Here is an 18,697-nt window from a genome sequence, read left to right on the forward strand (position 1 = left end):
GAGTGTGGACACAATCATAAAACATCAAAGGCAATGGCAGGGTAAGGTGTGAATCAATATCACTCATTTTACATTATCACCCAAGGTCAAAATTGCCACCCCATCCCCAACCCCGCCCCCCTCACCCTCACCATATGCCAGTAAGAAGAGAAAATAATGAATGAGTGCTTTTGCTGTCTATCAATTTTCCAAATGATTTGGGTCTTAGGGACTTGGTTCCCTACTCTCACAGTAAGACTATTACACACTGGTTCAAGTGTATTTCTTACAATTACCACAAAGAGGCAAGAAGTAAGGGCTGCACTGATACTGGACTCAAGCCCTGGTGGCCATGTGTTGCCAGATTGTTGTATTTTTGCTGAAACAAGAAGCCAGAGTTCAGTCAGGTGTGAACAGTGGTGGGATTTGATGATTAAAGGTGAAAAAGCGACTGAATTTTGGCTGTTAGCTGAAAGGACCTAGTTAATGCGACGTTATTGAACATATCTACTTTGTATTCCTCTATTGCAGTGTTTGTTTCAAGTGCATTTAATTTATAAATAAATATTCAGAGTTAAATGAGAATTATTGGCCTTACTTTGTTGTACTTTTTGCCCTTGGAGATTTTTTTTTGCTCCTGATTTTTAGATCACTCTAATAGGTCAGTTCTGATTCCTGATGCTTTTGAAAGTATCGTAATTATCCTAGTCATCCAGGTAAGCTTTCAGTATTGTATCCAGGATAATGAGCAGAATTGCCTTTTGGTTGATTGTTTTCAATTATTGGAATTATACAATTTCAGGATCTTCCCCTGTTTTCAGTACACAATAGCATATTACAATTTGAATTATTATGAATTTGCTTAGAACCTGAATTATTCTGGTGCTGTTCTCTGAATACTCTACAATGTTGAATCAGTTTAGTTTTGAAGCAAGGATGTCCAAAACTATGTATGCAATTCCAAATGTTGCCTCGTCAATGATTTACATCAGGATAGAATAGCTTATTTTGACTTGTAATAAAATCCTCTTGAGATGGATTCTGGTGAATAATCAGCCCTGTCAATGACAGTTCCCTAATAACTAGATATTTTAAGTGAATGGTCAATAATTGTCCCCATATCTTTTTCTTTTATAATTTTTCAATGGAAAATCATCCATCTTTAAGTAAATTCTCTTTCTGTGTTTTATGAAACAGGTTGTTTTCCTGAAGAACATTATGCAGCCCAGAAAGTTGCTGTTGATAACCTGCATGCTGGTTCTCTTCCTTGAAGTCAGTAAGTATGGCAGGAAGTATAGAAAAGCAGTGTACTATTTAAATGAAGAGATTGCAGAACTGGGTGGTACTGAGGGATCTGGGTGTCCTAGTACATGAATCATCAAAAGTTAGTGTGCAGGTACAGCAATTGATTAGGAAAGCAAGTGAAATGTTGCCATTTATTGCAAGGGGAATGGAGTATAAAAGTAGGCAAGTTTTTACTGCAGCTGTACAGGGCATTGGTGAGACCACACCTGGAGTAATCTGTACAGTTTTGGTCTCTGTATTTGAGAAATGAGAATTGCATTAGAAGCAGTTCAGAGGTTTACTTGACTCATTCCTAGGATGAAGGGGTTTTCTTATGAAGAAAGGTTGAACTAGTTAGGCCTATACCCATTGCAGTTTAGATGAATGAGAAATGATCTTGTTGAAACATATAAAATTCTTAGGGGACTTGGTAGGGTGGATACCGGGTAGAAGTTTCCTCTTGTTGTGGAGTCTAGAGCTAGTGGACACAGTTTAATTTCAATATAATTCCAGTTTAATTCCAAGAATAAAAAGTCTCCCTTTTAAGACGGAGATGAGGAGAATTTTTTTTCTCTGAGGGAGGGTAGTTAGCCTGTGGAATTCTCTCCCCCAGAAACAGTGGAGGCTGGGTCATTGAATTTATTCAAGACTGAGATTGATAGATTTTTAAAAGACAATGGAGTCAGGGATTATGGGGGACAGACAGGAAAGTGGAGTTGAGACCACAGTCAGATCAGCCATGATCTTATTTAAAGATGGAGCAGGCTTGAAAGGCAAAATGGCCTACTCCTGCTCCTATCTTTCTATGTCCCTATAATTGGAATCTTTTGGTGGCCAGTCTGAGCTTTAATCTTGTGTAACAATCCTTGTTGGCTATTTTACTCAGTAGACTGGACACAGTCTAAATTACATTGAGTGAGGGTGGGGGAGGGGCAGTGATGTAAAATAAAGCTGCAATAACTTGAAGCATTTTCTGCATCCTGGCTCCGATCATGCTAATATGGAGGATGTATTGTCATTAATATTGAGTTGAGGTAGGAGGGGAGAATTCTCCCCATCAATGTCCCTTTAACAGAAGGGTAAGCTCCTTAATGGGACCCCAGAAGCCTGTCCTTGTGGTCAGGCACTAATTACTAATTCATTCCATTGATATCTGAATATAATTCTGTATGGGAGTTGCATCTTCCCAAACTGACCAGTGATTTTCAGTATTCTTAGACTTGCTACAGAATGCATGGCTGCTGCAATTTCTTTTATCAAAAGCCAGAGTGGCCTCTTTCAGATAGGGGTATCTCCAACTGTATCCCACTTTCAAACAATTGTAATTAACATGACCATTCTCTAATAAAGTTGCCACCCTTACAATCTAAGACGGACCAATGAGCCTCTTGGAACATTTCTCCCTATCTCTTTCTCCCCACCCCTCTCTCACCCTGGGCCTTCCCCTCTCCCCCTCTCCCGCCGCCCTCGGCCCTCCCCTCTCCCGCCCCACCCCCGGCCCTCCCCAGCCCCACTGCCCCCTCATCTCGCCAACCCCCCCCCACCCTCTCCCCAGCCCTGCCGCCCCCTCACCCCACCCCTGCCCCGCCAACCAGCCCTCCTCACCCCCTGCCTCTAACCCCCCGCAGCCCTCCATAGCCCTACAGCCCCTTTCCCTGGCCCTCCCCAACCCCGCTACCCCCACACCCTGGCCCTCCCCTCTTCCGTTGCCTCCCCCTTGGCCCGCCAGCCCACCCCCTACTCCACCAGCACACCCACCGGCCCTCCCCCACCCCTCCGGCCTCCTCTCGCCCTGCCCTGCACTCTCTTTCCTATCCTCCCTCATTTGCTCTCTTTGCACCCCCCCCACCAACCCCTCCAGCTCACACGTGCCCTCTGCGATGGTGGAACAGTGAGGCTGAGATTGGGAATAAAAAGTTTGTTGAACCAAATGATTCTATTTGAATTTCCTAAGCTTTCCAATGTTCTTGCTGATCTTGTGTATGAATTGCCACTCTTTGAAAGTATCTGCTTTCAGTCTCTGTCTAACACAGTTCTCTAATCTCTCACACAGTAATTAAGGGAAGCAAGAGGGACTGATAAGTGATTTTTGCTTTAAGAGGCATAATAATCACCTTGTAGGATGTTTTGCTCACAATGGGCGGGGGGAGGGGAAAGCTTTCTATTGTGTTGCAACCTTGAGTTTTGACCAAAAGCTATTATAAATTTTGCTGACTTCAGCAACATTCACTTTCTGCTGAGTTTGATATATAACTCCACAGACCAGGAAAGCAAATTGCTTAAGAGTGTCTGAGTCTAACAGAATTTTGTGGGAATTCTTCAATGTATTGTATTGCGTAATTATTAGTGGGGATCACTTATGTGTGCCTGGGAGATTACCTGAGTATTTTGAGTGTATAGTCCATATTCACCTGGTTTTGTTTTAAATCCCGCCATGATCTTGCCCCCTCCCTATTTCTGAAATTTCCTTGCCTTTTTGTGAGCTCTACTCTCCCAATTCTGGCCTCTTGTGGATCTCTGATTTTCATCGCTCCACCATTGTCTGCCTAGGCTGTAAGATGTGGAATTCCCTCCCTAAACTCTCTGAACCTCTAACTTTCACCCCTCTATTAAGATACACCTTAAAACCTATCTCTTCAACCCAATTTTTCAATCACCTGTTCTGATGTCTCCTTATGTGGCTCGGTGTTAAATTTTGTTTTGCTAACACTTCTGTGAAACAGCTTGGGTTGTTCTACTATGTTAAAGGTGTTATAAAAATGCAAGATTGTTGTTGGATTTCACAAGGACAACTCAACAATAACTTGCAATTATATAGCACTTGTTAATGTCCAAAAAACATCTTTGCACGCTTCAGAGACAAAGGGGAAAAATGGGTACTGATTCAAACAAGGAAAGATTGAATAAGGGAACAAAATGTTTGGTCAACAAGGTGGGAACATTTGCAACATGGGAGCAGGAGTAGGCCATTCAGCACCGAGCCCTCTCCGGCATTCAATTAGCTCATGGCTGATCATTTACCTCGACATCACTTCCCTGCGCTATCTCCATATCCGTTTATGTCATTAGTAATCAGAAAACTGTCGATTTCTGTTTTGAACATGCTCAACGATTGAGCTTCCACAGCCGCTGGGGTTGAGAATTCCAAAGATTCACCACCCTCTGAGTGAAGAAATTCCTCCTCATCTCAGTCTGAAATGTCCTGCCTCTTAATCTGAGACTGTGTCCCCTCGTTTTAGACTCACTAGCCAGGAGAAACGTTTTATCCACATCCACCCTGTCACGTGCTGTAAGAATTTTGTAAGTTTCAGTGAGGTCACCCTCATTACTTGAAACTCTGGGGGATATCGACCCAGTCTCCCCAATCTTTCCTCATAAAACAATCCTACCATCCCAGGCATTAATCTGGTGAACCTCTGTTGTATTCCCCTCTATGGCAAGTATATCCCTCCTTAGATAAGGGGACCAAAACTGTACACAATACTCCAGTTGAGGCCTCACCAAGGCTGTATACAACTGCAGTAAGACATCTTTACTCCTGTATTCAAATTTCCTTACAATGAAGGCCAACATACCATCCGCCTTCCTAATTGCTTGCTGCACCTGCATACTAGCTTTTAGTGACTCATGAACAAGGACACCCAGGTCCCTTTGGACACCCACACTTCCCAAACTCTCACCATTTAAGAAATATTCTGCCTTTCTGTTTTTCCTACCAAAGTGAATAACTTAACACTCATTCTCATTATATTCAATCTGCCATGTTCTAGCCTATTCACTTAACCTGTCCAAGTCCCCTTGAAGCCCCCTTGCATCCTTCTCACAACTTATGTTCCCACCCAGTTTGGTGTCATCAGCAAATTTGGAAATATTACAATTGGTCCCCGCATCCAAATCATTGATATAGATTGTGAACAGCTGTGGACCTAGCATTGATCCTTGCGGTATCCCACCAGTAACATGCTGCCATCCTGTGAATAATATTTTTGATGAAGGGCTATTGGTTCCTTGAAGTGTGGGCTCATTGCTGCCCGTCACCAGTACACCAGTAGCTGGTCTGATGCCCATAGTCACCGTGTGAACATCCAGAAATGCCCAGTACACTTGACATCGAGTCTTCAATGGGATATCATCAGGCAATTTACTGGCACAGCAAAGACAGAGAGGTCAGCACTGCAATTAGGTCAGGATGTCTTCCACTATTTATTTATTTGTTCTGCTTTCCATTTTCTGTAAAACGCGTCCACCATAGCTGTGCCTCGTCTGAAAGTTGTGGGATTTTCTGTTTACATAACTTATCTAAGACTGCTTTTTCCCTCTACTCTCACTGTCTATGGCCTACACATTCACACAGAAGCAGAGCCTCACAGCCACACACACATTCCTGATGAGTGCACAGCCGGGCACCAGTGCAGTTTAAACGGTACTTTGCAGCAAACCCAGACATGAGACGAGGAAAACTTCCAGTGGTGGAGAGCTTTGGGAACTGTAAGGTCAAAGTCACTTGGTCCCCCCAAGCAATGCTACACTCAGCACACGTCATGTCACAAACAGATGACTTTCGACTTATAGTTCCCAATCTCTCCACCACTGGAGGTTTTCCTCGTTTCATGTGTGTGCGTGCGCATGTGTGTGGCTGTGCACGCGGCTGTGTGTGTGTGTGTGTGTGTGTGGCTGCGTGTGGTGTGTGACTGTATGTGTACGTGTGTGTAGCTGTGTGGCTGCGCAGCTGCATGTGTGGTTGCACAACTGTGGTTGTGTGCTTGGCTGCGTGTGGGGCAATCTGAAGGAGACGTGCAGTGCAAGAACCTGGCCACACACAGCGAAGGAAAGTTTGAGGGAGTGTTGATATGTTATGTAGTAATTGATGGAAATTATTTGCTATTAAATCCATTAAAACTCCCCCTGATTGTGTCCTCTTCATTCTGTTTCAATCAGAGCTGAAGGCCAATCCAGGATCGATCATCACGTCCCTGAATGCACGTCTTCAGCGATCCACCCTCTTGGCTTTGCCGGCCCATCCCAGTGTCCATATTGCCCTACAATTATCAACAAAACACAGACTCCCGGATGAATGGGGATACCAACAGAGACTGAAAACTGAACTTGAAAGCAAATTGACCAGGTAATCATCCTCCCTGGCCCCATCCCAAAGCTTCAAATAGCTGGGCTCAGTCTAGCATCAAAAATACCACACCCTGGTCTCTTTCACTTGTACTTAGAGCTTCTGCGTACAAAGGGAAAAAGGTAGGGACGGGTGAGAGGCACACCTTTAACCAGGATTGTTCAATGTACCTAATGTAGAATCATATATTCATTGCAGAGAAAGGTTATTCGGCCCAACTGATTCATTCTGTGTTCCATCTGCTGCTGAAACTCTTATCCATGCCTTTGTTATCACTAGAGTTGACTATTCCAATATACTCCTGGCCAGCCGCTTACCTTGCACCTCCATAAACTTGATCCAAAACTCCGCTGTCAGTGTCCTAACTCAGAACAAGCCCTGTTCACCCTTTGCTCACTAGCTTAGATTGGCTCCCAGACCAACAGTGTCTTGATTTTTAAAGTTCCCAGCTTGCTTTCAAATCCCTCCATAGCCTCACCCCTCCCAATCCCTGTAACCTCCTCCAACAACCCTCAGATATTTGTCCTCCTCCAATTCAGGCCTCCTGAGTTTTCCTGATTTCCTCCTTTTCACCATTGGCGGATGTGTCTTCAGCCATCTAGGCCCAGGCTCTGGAATTGCTTCCCTAAACCTCCCCCCCGCTTTCTACCTGTCCTCATTAAAGATGTTCTTTAACCCCTACCTCTTTGACCAAACTTTTGGTCAGCTATCAAATAGCTTCCGATGTGGCTTGGTGTAAAATTTAGTTTAACAATTTCTCCTGTAAAGTGCTTTGGGGCATTTAACTACTTCAAAGGCTCTCTATATGCAAGTTTTTATTGTTACGATGCTCTGCATGAGCCCCTTCCCCCCGCTACTTCATCTAACCATATCAGCATATTGCTTTCCCCTCGTGTAATTTACCTAGATATCTATTACAGGTATCTCATAGTTATAGAGTCCTAGATGTCTACAGCACAGAAAAAGGCCCTTCAGCCCATCAAGTCTGCGTCGGTCAAACAAGCACCTAACTGTTCTAATCCCATTTTCCAGCACTAGGCCCATAGCCTTGTATGCCATGGCATCGCAAGTGCACATCCAAATACTTCTTAAATGTTATGAGGGTATCTGCCTCTACCACCCTTTCAGGCAGTGAGTTCCAGATTCCCACCACCCTCTGGGTGAAAAAATTCTCCCTCACATCCGCTCTAAACCTCCTGCCCCTTACCTTAAATCTATGCCCCCTGGTTATTTATTCCTCCACCAAGGGGAAAAGTTCCTTCCTGTCTACCCTATCTATACCCCTCATAATTTTATACACCTCAATCATGGTCCCCCTCAATCTCCTCTGCTATGCCATTCGCTTCAGCTACTGCATTTGGTAGAATTCTAACCTTACAAATCTAGGCTGACATGCCAATGTAGTACTGAGGTGCCGTCTTTTGGATGAGATGTTAACGCTAAGGCCCTGTCTGTCCTTTCAGGTGGATGTAAAAGATCCCATGGCGTTATTTTGAAGAAGAGCAGAGGAGAATCCCTAGTGTCCTGGCTAATATTTCTCCCTTGATCAACATCACTAGAAATAACGGATTATCTGGATATTATCTGATTGCTCCTTGTGGGCGCTTGCTGTGTGCAAAGCGGCTGCCACCTTTCTTACATTACAATAGTAACTGCACTTCAAAAACTACTTAATTGGCTGTAAAGCACTTTGGGATGTCCTTAGGTCATGAAAGGTACTATATAAATGTAAAACTTTTTCTTTTCTCTCTGGGTAAGGACACTTGTCCTGAATTCCCTATTGGATTTATTGGTGCTGAGCTTTTATTTACAGCTCCTAGTTTTGAATTCCCCACAAGTAGAAACATCATCTCTATGTCTACCTTATCGAACCTCTTCTTCATTTTAACGATGTCTATTACGTCATGCTTTGGCATCCTTGTTTTTAGAGAGAGATCCCCAAGTCAAACAATCCATCCTAGTAGATATGTAGCAGAAAATAAGAGGGTCACATTTCCCTGTGGGAATCCCTCATAAATTGTAACAATGTTCTTCTTCTGGCACTGCAAAAACATCAGGGTTCCCCAAAATAAGTTGTGTGGTAAGTTAGGATAGTTGACTTTGTCAGGAAAACTCACATGAAGCACTTTCTGCACAGAACAATATTCACAATCCCTGCCCCATCTCTACATATTTTGCTAAGGCTTGGTCTCCTCCAACCCTCTCCTCCTTGTCTCTTCTTCCCTACCCTACCTTACTCCTGTTCCTTATTCTCACCTCCACCTCCTCCTATTCCCCACTTCATGCATTCCGTTCCTCACCTCTTTCCTTCTCCCCCTCCCCTGCCTTCTTATGCCTCTCAAACACTCGTTCTCACTCGCTCACTCTTCCATGATTCTCTCCCTTAGCTGCCACAAAATAGTTGGTGTGGGACAGGAATATAGGCCAGGCTGAATAAGGATGGCAGATTTCTTTCTCTGAAGACATCGGTGACCAGTTTACTAGTGCCTAGTTTTGAATGCTGTGAGATTTGAGCTTTCATGCTTTGGATTATTAGTCCAAGCCTCTGGATTACTGCTCCAGTATCACAGAATGGTTCCGATCATCATGAGGCAGTGGGGCTGAGTAATTGGAATCTCACAGATGAAGTGTCTTTAAAGATTTGTGATTAACGATGAGGGGAAAGACTTAACAGACTTTCACGATTCACTCCCTTAGCCCCCCAGATTTGCAACCCTCCACAGGCCTGGTAGCCCTGTACCTGCTGGCTCTGCGAGCATCCTGCTATGACCTTTCCAGTCTACGCCATGCACTGCCGTATCTCAAAAACAAACTCCGAGCTGAAAAAAGACACATAAATGGTATGTACTTTCAGCCTTTTCGCAGATTTGTGGGGGGCAGGGGTTCTGTCTGGGTGTGTGTGTGTGTGTGTGTGTGTGGGTGGGGTTTCTGCATGGGTGACGGTTCTATGTACACAGGGGCATTAGGAGTTCTGTGTGTGTGGGGGTAGGTGGAAGTGTGTGTGTGTTGGGGTTCTGACTGTCTGTCTCTCTGCACTGGGGCTTGTACCCTGCTCTGCCACTAGGTGAATACTGTTCAGTGTGTTATAACTGCTGCCATCTGCTGATGGGGACAGGCTCTGCAGAATCAGTAAAAGTGCTGAAATTGGGCACGTTAAAAAACCTGCATTTCTTTCGGTGCTGCTTTTCCATTGCTGTCTCAGCTATATCTGGCTTTGCAAGTCAGGCTTTCTTTGTACAAACTGTCTAATTTCTGGGAATGCCACACTTAAAAATGTCACACATGCAAAGTGCATCTTAGAGAAAGAGACCTTCATTTATATAGCACCTTTCTGAACTGTAAGACCTCCCAGAGCGATTTACAGCCAATGCAGTACTTTTGAATTGTAGTCGCCATTATAGCGTAGTAAACGCACTGTCCAATTTGTGTGCAGCAAGTTCCCACAAACAGTATTGAAGTAAATAACTAGTTGTTGGCTGAAGGACAAATATTGGCCATAATACAAGATAAACCCCTCTGCATTTCTTTGAATAGTGCAATGGAATCTTTTACATCCATCTGAGAGTGCAGACAGGGCCTTAGCGTTAACATCTAATCTGAAAGACAGCACCTCCAACAGTGCAGCATTTCTTAGTTATGTGCTCAAGTGTATGGTGTGGGAATTTAACACACAAGCTTTTGACTTGGAGATAAGGGTACTACCACTGAGCCACAGCTGACACTGAGAGATTGGTCTTTATTGAGTTACCTGGAGTGGTCTAGAACACCACAGGAGACAGCTTACATTAACCAACCTCGACCAATTTTAGTCCACAGGTGACAGACAGCCAGAACAGAACTGGGGATCTCCATGGTGTTTAGGTTATTTGAACAGTTGTGCCTGTTCTTATACTAGAGACTTCAATCACCTAGAAAGATCAGGACAGCAGGCACTTAGGAAACTGTAACCTCCAAGTCATGCACTATCCCGACTTGGAAATATGTCACTGTTTCTTTTTCGTTGCTGGGTCAAGATACAGGAACTCCCTCCCCAACAGGATAGTGGGAGCACTTTCACCACATGCTCTGCAGTGGTTCAAGAAGACCCACAACCATCTTCTTAGGAACAGCTAGCAATGAGCAATAAATGCTGGCTTTGTTAGCGATGCCCATATACAGAGAATGAACTAAAAAAAGTTCCCCTCTGTCACCTACTGTTGGATGTTTATACAGAAGAAGCCTAGAGCTACTCCAGACCAGTCTGTGCAATGATGTCATGCCTCACTGCCACTCAGCACCTCCCCACCTGTATCTGGTGAATTAACATGCACGCCCATGCTAATGTTCAGTACTGAAATGGATGTGCAGGAGCACTGCCATACCCTCAGAAAAGGGGCCTTTGTGACTCTCTGATGCCAACAATTGGAATTGCTGCCTCATTGGAGTAAAATGGCAGTGAAGAGAGCAGGGCTACTCAGCAATCTTTCCTGTTACCTCCCTTCAGGAATTTGCCCAGCAAGAATCTTTTCCTCCTGAAGGCTGTTTTTCCTGAAAGCAGCAAGGGGCGGTGGGGTGACATGTTCCAAACTGTCAGGGAGAGATTTGTGAGCTTTACAAAATGGTCGCACTTTGACCTTTCGCCTCTGAGGCGTCTTCCTATTTATTGATTTTATTTACATTACTATTTTTAGGATGTTCAGTTGGTAGGAAGCTTTAAGAAGGTAAAAGGGGAGGTTGGGAGAGGATTCCCAAGTAAACTTGGAAATGAGTAGGGGTCAAGCAGCCTGTGCTGTAGCAAATGTACCAAGTGTGGTATTGTGTTAGAGCTTGCACTGTGCATATTGTAAATGTGTGGTGTTGTATGTTGAGGGTTTGTAACATATATAGTATTGTCTTAGAGCATGTGAGGGGATTTTAGGTGTTATTTTTGAGCATGTTGTGTTCCACAGTGTGTTATAGTGTAATTGGATATTGTCGTAGAGGTGTATATTCTGTTGTTGTATACCAGGATGTTATTGCATTTTAGAGGATGTTGTGAAGGCAGCCTTAATTGGTTCTCACTCTGCTTAATTGTATTTCAGCTGGGCCAGTCCAACAGGAACACTTACAAACCCTGAGTCCTGGTGGTTCAGCAGCTCTCCCACATCAGTCACTATTGATGTTGTTATACTAATCCCTGTTTCACCTTGTGATTGCAGATCATCATGTCCCTTTGACCAACTATTACCAGTACAGCCTGGGTGTGCTGGCACTGTGTGTGAGTAAAGTGCGGATGGATCACAGTGTCCTGTCGGGACTGAGGCCACATGAACACCACCATCACTGGATTGGTGGGCATTTTGTTTGACTTTCATTCTCCGATGTGTCATTTTTGAGGGCATAATAATTCATTTTGAGGTTTGTTCTTTTGCTGACTTCTTCCAAAATTAATTGGGTTAAAGAAAACTCTAAGCCGGATGGCCATAGACTTGAGTCCTGGTTTGTACTGAGTTGGCTGTTATTGGTTGAAGTGTTACAATTGGAATTTGTGCCCTAGGCGAGGGAGGTGGGGTTTCCCTCTTCCTGATCACTGTCAGAAAATGCCTGCATCAAAATGTGTGTGTCGAACTGTTGGGTAAGGAAAACTTCAGTGCTATCCCATGTAAATAGAAAGAAGTTTACATTTATAAAGCGGCTTTCATGACCTGGTATTGGTTGAAGGCTAAATATTGACCACGAGAACTCATCTACTCTTCTTCGAATAGTACCATGAGATCTTTACATCCACTTGAGAAGGCAGACAGAACCTCTGTTCTTATCTGACAGTGCAGCACTCCCTTGGAACTACACTGGAGTGTCAGCACAGTTTTTGTGCTCAAGTCTCTGGAATGGGACCTAAACCTCTAACCTTCTGATTCAAAGATGAGAGTGGTCCCCTGCACTGCCTTGTCCACACATGACGGAGAGAGACATCAATGAGAACTAGTAGGGCAACAAAGTCCTGGAAAATAATGCATTGGCAAGGTCAGCACCGTCAAGTGATAAACAATTCCCAAGAATCACTGACATTATTATATTTACTGCTGAGCAGTTTCTGTCAGTAAATTTAAAGAGCAAAAGGACCTGAGTGTGGCTGAGGGCTGTCTCCTGGGGTTCAGCATTGAATGGGGTTAGATTTCACACCCTCCTTCACTAAATGTACATTCATAGCTGTCATTAATCACTCACAAAGAAAGAAAACACCTGCTTTCATATAATGTCATATACCTTTCAGAAACATCCCAAGGCACATTGGCAGTAATTTTAACAATAATGTAAATCAGATGATACCCAATAAATGCTCATTATATGTCTCTCTGGATTTTATAAACTTCAATTGAAGCCATTTTGCACGTAAAGGATCCAACCAACATAAATGAGAGGAACAACTGGCTGATTTGTGTCCTTGTGGGGTTCCTTGAGGAAGGAACTTTTGCCAGGACACTGGAAGAACTCTCTGTTCATCGTCCAGTTCTGCCGTGGGTTCTTGAACATTAACTGGAACCACTGAAGCAGGTAGATTTGAACTTTAACTGCTTATCTGGAAGATGGCACTACTGACAGTGCAGCACTCCCTCAGTAATGCACTGCAGTGTCAGCCTTGGTTAAATGTTCAAGTCTTGGGAGTAGTGTATGAACTCACAGTGCTACTGAATGAGCCAGACTGACACCAATACAACTGCAACACACAGTTGAAGGGGGCTAATGACTTCAGGATGGGCACAATTCGAATTTGCCCCTCATCTTATACACAAAATCCCTGATAAAGGTGAGACAGCTACTTGTTTTTATTGGTTAAATAAATGGCTAACCTGGCTCTGTTTTAACAATAGACACGGAAGCAATGATGGTTTTGGCGCTTAAGTGTATCCATGAATCTAAAGTGCCTAATAGCAATACCTGGATGTACAGTAATGAGAAAAGAAAAAAGGTACAGACAGCAATGAACAAGCTGATAAAAAAGATACAGAATCGGCAAGCAGAGGATGGCAAAATCGGGAACATTTACAGCACAGCAGTGGCCTTGCAGGTATCCCGTTAAAAGGCTTTGACCTCCTATATGTGACATGCAAAAGTTCTGAGATCCAACAAGTCTAACAGCAGAATGATAATGGTGCAGAATCTGTGGCCTGTATACGTTAACCCACTGACTAGTGAGGTCATGAATGGCATTCTTTGTGACTGGAACCATGGTGCATTGTCTCTCCTTGTTGTCCAACTCATTCAATCACACCACCTTCCTCCAACACCTCTCCATTGTTCAACTTGGTGGGATTGCCTTCACAATTGGTTTCCCTTAAACCCACCTGGATGCAACCAGAGCATTTGAACTAATGATTTCTCATTGGGATTTCCCCCAAGGATTCATCTATTGCCCCCTCCTTTCCCTCATTTGCCTGCTTTTCCTTGGTGACATCATCCAAGGGGTCAGTTTCTACACATATGTTGACATCCAGTTCTTACCTGTCCACCATCTCATCCTTCGCTGCCCTTCTGCTGTCAGGCTACTCATCTGACATCCAGACCTGGACGAGCATCGTGTGTCTTCAGCTAAATGTTGAGAACTGTTAACTTTTTCCATCCACCCAGCATAAACTCTGCACCCTCAGCACAAGCTCCAACCTGCTCCCCTGAGCACTGTCTCAGGAAAATAAGATTGTTTGCGAGCTCCAACTATTATTCAACCCTGAGCTGAATTTCTGTCTCCATGTCCTCTCCATTACCAAGACTGACCCCTTCAACCTCAATAACAATACCTGTCTTAGCCCATCTGTCACTGAAACCCTCATCTATGCTTTTAATGTGTCCAAACTCAACTATTCCAGTGTTTTCCTCTGGCTTCCATTCCTCCATCTTCAAAACTGTTGAGCTAAAGAACAGGTGAAGACATGGCTGTGCACGTGGGAAGGGGTGCATTACGAGGACATTTTGGTTCAGGAGGCACTCGCAACCCTTAGGTTAGACAGTGATTTAGATTTGGTTAATGGTCAGGAACTAATTGACTCAAGCAAGTAAGGAGACCACAGATAACAGTGGTGGAGGAGATCAGCCTTTACTATTGTCCAACAGTTTAGAAGATTCACTACTGGTGTAGATGAGAATAAAGACGAGAGGAAGGATGAGTAAATGGACCATTGGTACAGGAGACCATTCTAGTGGGGGACGTGAAAAAGAATATGTTAGTAATAGGGGGCGGTATACTAACTGGGATAGATACTATTCTCTGCAACCGTGATTAGGAGTCTGAAGGTTGTGTTATCTGCTCTCTGTCAGGATTAAGGACATCTGCTCTTGGCTGGAGAAGGAGGTAGAGGATCTGGTTGTCATGGTCCACATAGGAACCAAAGAAATAGGTAGAACTAGGAATGGGATTCTGCTAAGGGAGTTCAAAGAGCTAGGGTACAAATTTGAAAAAAGAACCCCAGAGATAATTCTTCCTAGGCAGTCCCTTAGGTTCAAGGATGGCTTGCTTCCACTCTGGCTTGATGGATTTTGAGATGGTTGACAAGTCCAATGTGCGATCTGCAGACTCTGCCTGATCCTTGCACATGAATCACAAAGTTGATATGTAGGTATAGCAAGCATTAGAAAAGTATTTTAGCCTATACTGCACGGGGGTTAAAGTATGAGAGTATTAAGTCCTGCTACAATTATATAGGGCTTTAGAGTCATAGGCCGGGATTTTCCCTTTGGTGACTTGGGGGTGGGGCCCGCTCGCCGAGGGGAAAATGACATGGGGAGGAATCCCCAACATCATCCCGGTCCATTTAAATCTTCAGGAAGGCGGGCGGACAGCGAAATCAGCTGTCCGCCCGCCGACCTGTCAATGGCCGATTAAGACCATTGACAGGCTCATTAAGATAGTTAAATGCCCTGCCCAACCAACCTTAAGGCTGGCAGGCAGGCCGGGAGCCCCAGCGGCCTGTAGATTATAAATGAAACTTCATCCACTGGTGGAATGAAGTTTCGTTACCGTTTTGTAAAAATTTAATAAATTTTATGAGTTTGTTATCAACATGTCCCATCTCGTGTGACATTGTCACATGAGGGGGACATGTTAATAATTTTAAAATGTCTCTATTTTTAGAGTTTACTTACCTTTCACTAAACTCCCTGAGACAGGACTTTGCCTCAGGGAGCAGTGCACTCTTTCGCGCACACGCGTGAAAGAGCGCACTTTGACAGTTGGGGATTCCCTCTCTCTCCCCCCCCCGGAACAGGAAGCACATAGCACTTCCTGTCAGGCAGGCCGCTGGGCGGGCCTTAATTGGCCCACCCACTCAAAATGGCAGCAGGCCCCGGTTCGCGCGGGGTTCGGCTGCCCGCCTGCTGCCGAGCTGGTGGGTCCCGCCCGCCAGCCAAGGGCTAAATTCTGCCCATAGAGTCATAGGGGTCTACAGCACAGAAAAAGGCCCTCGGCCCATTGAGTCTGTGCCGGTCAAATAAGTAGTATTCTAATCCCATTTTCCAGCACTAGGCCCATAGCCTTGTATGCCATGGCATCGCAAGTGCACATCCAAATACTTCTTAAATGTTATGAGGGTTTCTGCCTCTGCCACACTTTTAGGCAGTGAGTTCCATATTCCCACCATCCTCTGGGTGAAAAAATTTTTCCTCACATCCCCTCTAAGCATCCTGCCCCTTACCTTAAATCTATGTCCCCTGGTTATATCACCAAGGGAAAAAGTTCCTTCCTGTCTACCCTATCTATGCCCCTCATAATTTTACACACCTCAATTATGTCCCCCCTCGATCCCCTCTGCTCCAAGGAAAATAACCCCAGTCTATCCAATCTCTCATAACTAAAACTCTCCAGCCCAGGCAACATCCTGGTAAATCTCCTCTGCACTCTCTCTAGTGCAATCACATCCTTTCTATAATGCAGATTCCAGAACTGCATGTAATATTCTGGCTGTGGCCTAACCAGTGTTTTATACAGTTCCAGCATAACCACCCTGCTCTTATAATCTATGCCTTGGCTAATAAAGGCAAGTATCCCATATGCCTTCTTAACCACCTTATCTACCTGTCCTGCTACCTTAAGGGACTGGTGGACATGCACACCAAGGTCCCTCTGATCCTCGGTACTCCCCAGGGCCCTACCATTCATCGTGTATTCCCATGCCTTGTTTGTCTTGACCAAGTGCATCACCTCACACTCTTCCGGATTAAATTCCATTTGCCACTGATCAGCCCATCTGACCAGCCCGTCTATCTCCTCCTGTAATCTAAGGCTATCCTCCTCACTATTTACCAGCCCACCAATTTTCCTGTCACCCGCGAACTTACTGATCAACCCTCCTACATTCAAGTCTAAATTGTTTATATACACTACAAGCAGCGAGGGACCCAACACCGATCCCTGTGGAACCCCACTGGACACAGGCATCCAGTCACAAAAACACCCCTCGACCAACACCCTCTGCTTCCTGCCACTCAGCCAATTCTGGATCCAATTTGCCAAATTGCCTTGGATCTCGGGCTCTTACCTTTGTTATCAGTCTCCCATGTGGGTCCTTATCAAAAGCCTTGCTGAAGTCCAAGTAGACTACATCAAATGCATTGCCCTCATCTACACACCTGGTCACCTCTTCGAAAAATTCAATCAAATTGGTCAGACATGACCTCCCCTTAACAAAACCATGCTGACTGTCCTTGATTAGTCCCTGCCTCTCCAAGTGTAGATTAATTCTGTTCCTCAGAATTGCTTCCAATAGTTTCCCCACCACTGAGGATAGACTGACTGGCCTGTAGTTCCCTGGTTTTTCCCTTCCTCCCTTCTTGAATAATGGTACCACACTGGCTGTCCTCCAGTCCCCTGGCACCTCTCCTGTGGCCAGAGAGCTATTGAAAATTATTGCCAGCGCCCCTGCTATCTCCTCCCTTGCCTCACTCAACAGCCTGGGAGACATTTCATCTGGGCTGGGAAATTTATCTACTTTTAAGCCTGCCAGACCACTTAGAACCTCCTCCCTTTCTATGCTAATTTCTTTAATTATATCACAGTCTTTCTGCCTGATTTCCATACCCATGTCGTCCCCCTTGCTTGTGAACACCGACACAAGGTACTCATTTAGAACCCTACCTACATCTTGCGGCTCCATACACAAATTACCACTATGGTCCTTATTGGGCCCTACTCTTTCCCTAGTTATCCTCTTACTCTTAATGTAATTGTAAAATAACTTTGGATTTTCCTTTATTTTACCTGCTAATGCTTTTTCATGCCCCTTTTTTGCTCTCCTAATTCCCTTTTTAAGTTCCCTCCCGACACATTCTATACTCCTCTAGGGCTTCCGCTGTTTTGAGCCCTTGGTATCTGCCATAAACCTCCCATTTTCTCTTTATCCAATCCTGTATATCTCTCGACATCCAGGGTTCCCTGGATTTGTTGGTCCCACCTTTATCTTCACTGGAATTTGTTGGCCCTGTACTCTCCCTGTTTCCTTCTTGAATGAGTCCCACTGCTCCGACGCAGATTTACCTAAAAGTAGCTGCTCCCAGTCCACTCTGGCCAAATCATACCTGATCTTATTAAAATCGACCTTCCCCCAATTTAGAACTCTGATTTCTGGCCCATCCTTGCCCTTTTCCATTACAACCTTGAATCTAATGGAGTTATGATCACTATCTACAAAATGTTCCCCCACTGATACCTCTACCAATTGTCCAGCCTCATTCCTTAAAATTAAGTCCAGGAACCCCCGTCTCTTGTAGGACCTTCTGCGTACTAGCTTAAAAAGCTCTCCTGGATGCATTTTAAGAATTCCGCTCCCTCTAAACCTATCACACTATGACTAACCCAGTTAATGTTGGGGAAGTTGAAATCCCCCACTATTACTACCCTATTATTTTTACACTTCTCTGAAATTTGCCTACAAATCTGCTCTTCTATTTCTCTCTGACTGTTTGGGGGCCTATAGTACACTCCCAACAATGTGATTGCTCCTTTTTTATTTTTAAATTTTACCCATATGACTTCATTTGAGGAGCCTTCTAAGATGTCATCTCGCCTTACTGCCGTAATTGATTCCCTGATCAATATTGCAATACCCCCTCTTCATTTACCTCCTTCCCTGTCTCGCCTGAAGACCCTATATCCTGGAATATTGAGCTGCCAATCCTGCCCCTTTCTCAACCATGTCTCTGAGACAGCAATGACTTCCATGTGTTAATTTGTGCCCTCAACTCATCTGCCTTATTCGTCAGACCCCTTGCATTAAAATAAATACCATCCAACCTTGCCAAACTCCCTTGGGCTGAACTGACCTATAATTTCTATGCCTTCCAGACTCATTTGCTCTCTCCTCT

General features: G+C 44.4%; 1 protein-coding gene across 3 annotated transcripts in view; it reads left to right on the plus strand.

Annotated features, from left to right (window-relative positions):
* The window catches only part of tcn2 (transcobalamin II), a 38,867-nt gene that overhangs the window by 1,624 nt on the left and 18,546 nt on the right, over window positions 1–18,697 (plus strand). For all 3 annotated transcript variants that reach the window (XM_078553937.1, XM_078553938.1, XM_078553939.1), the window contains exons 2-6: window positions 1,177–1,255; window positions 6,202–6,388; window positions 9,086–9,228; window positions 11,566–11,697; window positions 13,219–13,415. In XM_078553937.1, the coding sequence (XP_078410063.1) occupies window positions 1,198–1,255; window positions 6,202–6,388; window positions 9,086–9,228; window positions 11,566–11,697; window positions 13,219–13,415 (717 nt within the window). In that variant the 5' untranslated portion in view covers window positions 1,177–1,197. The remainder of the gene's footprint in view (window positions 1–1,176; window positions 1,256–6,201; window positions 6,389–9,085; window positions 9,229–11,565; window positions 11,698–13,218; window positions 13,416–18,697) is intronic.

Source organism: Cetorhinus maximus, chromosome 12, assembly GCF_964194155.1.
Source record: "Cetorhinus maximus chromosome 12, sCetMax3.hap1.1, whole genome shotgun sequence".
NCBI classification, from domain to species: Eukaryota; Metazoa; Chordata; class Chondrichthyes; order Lamniformes; family Cetorhinidae; genus Cetorhinus; species Cetorhinus maximus.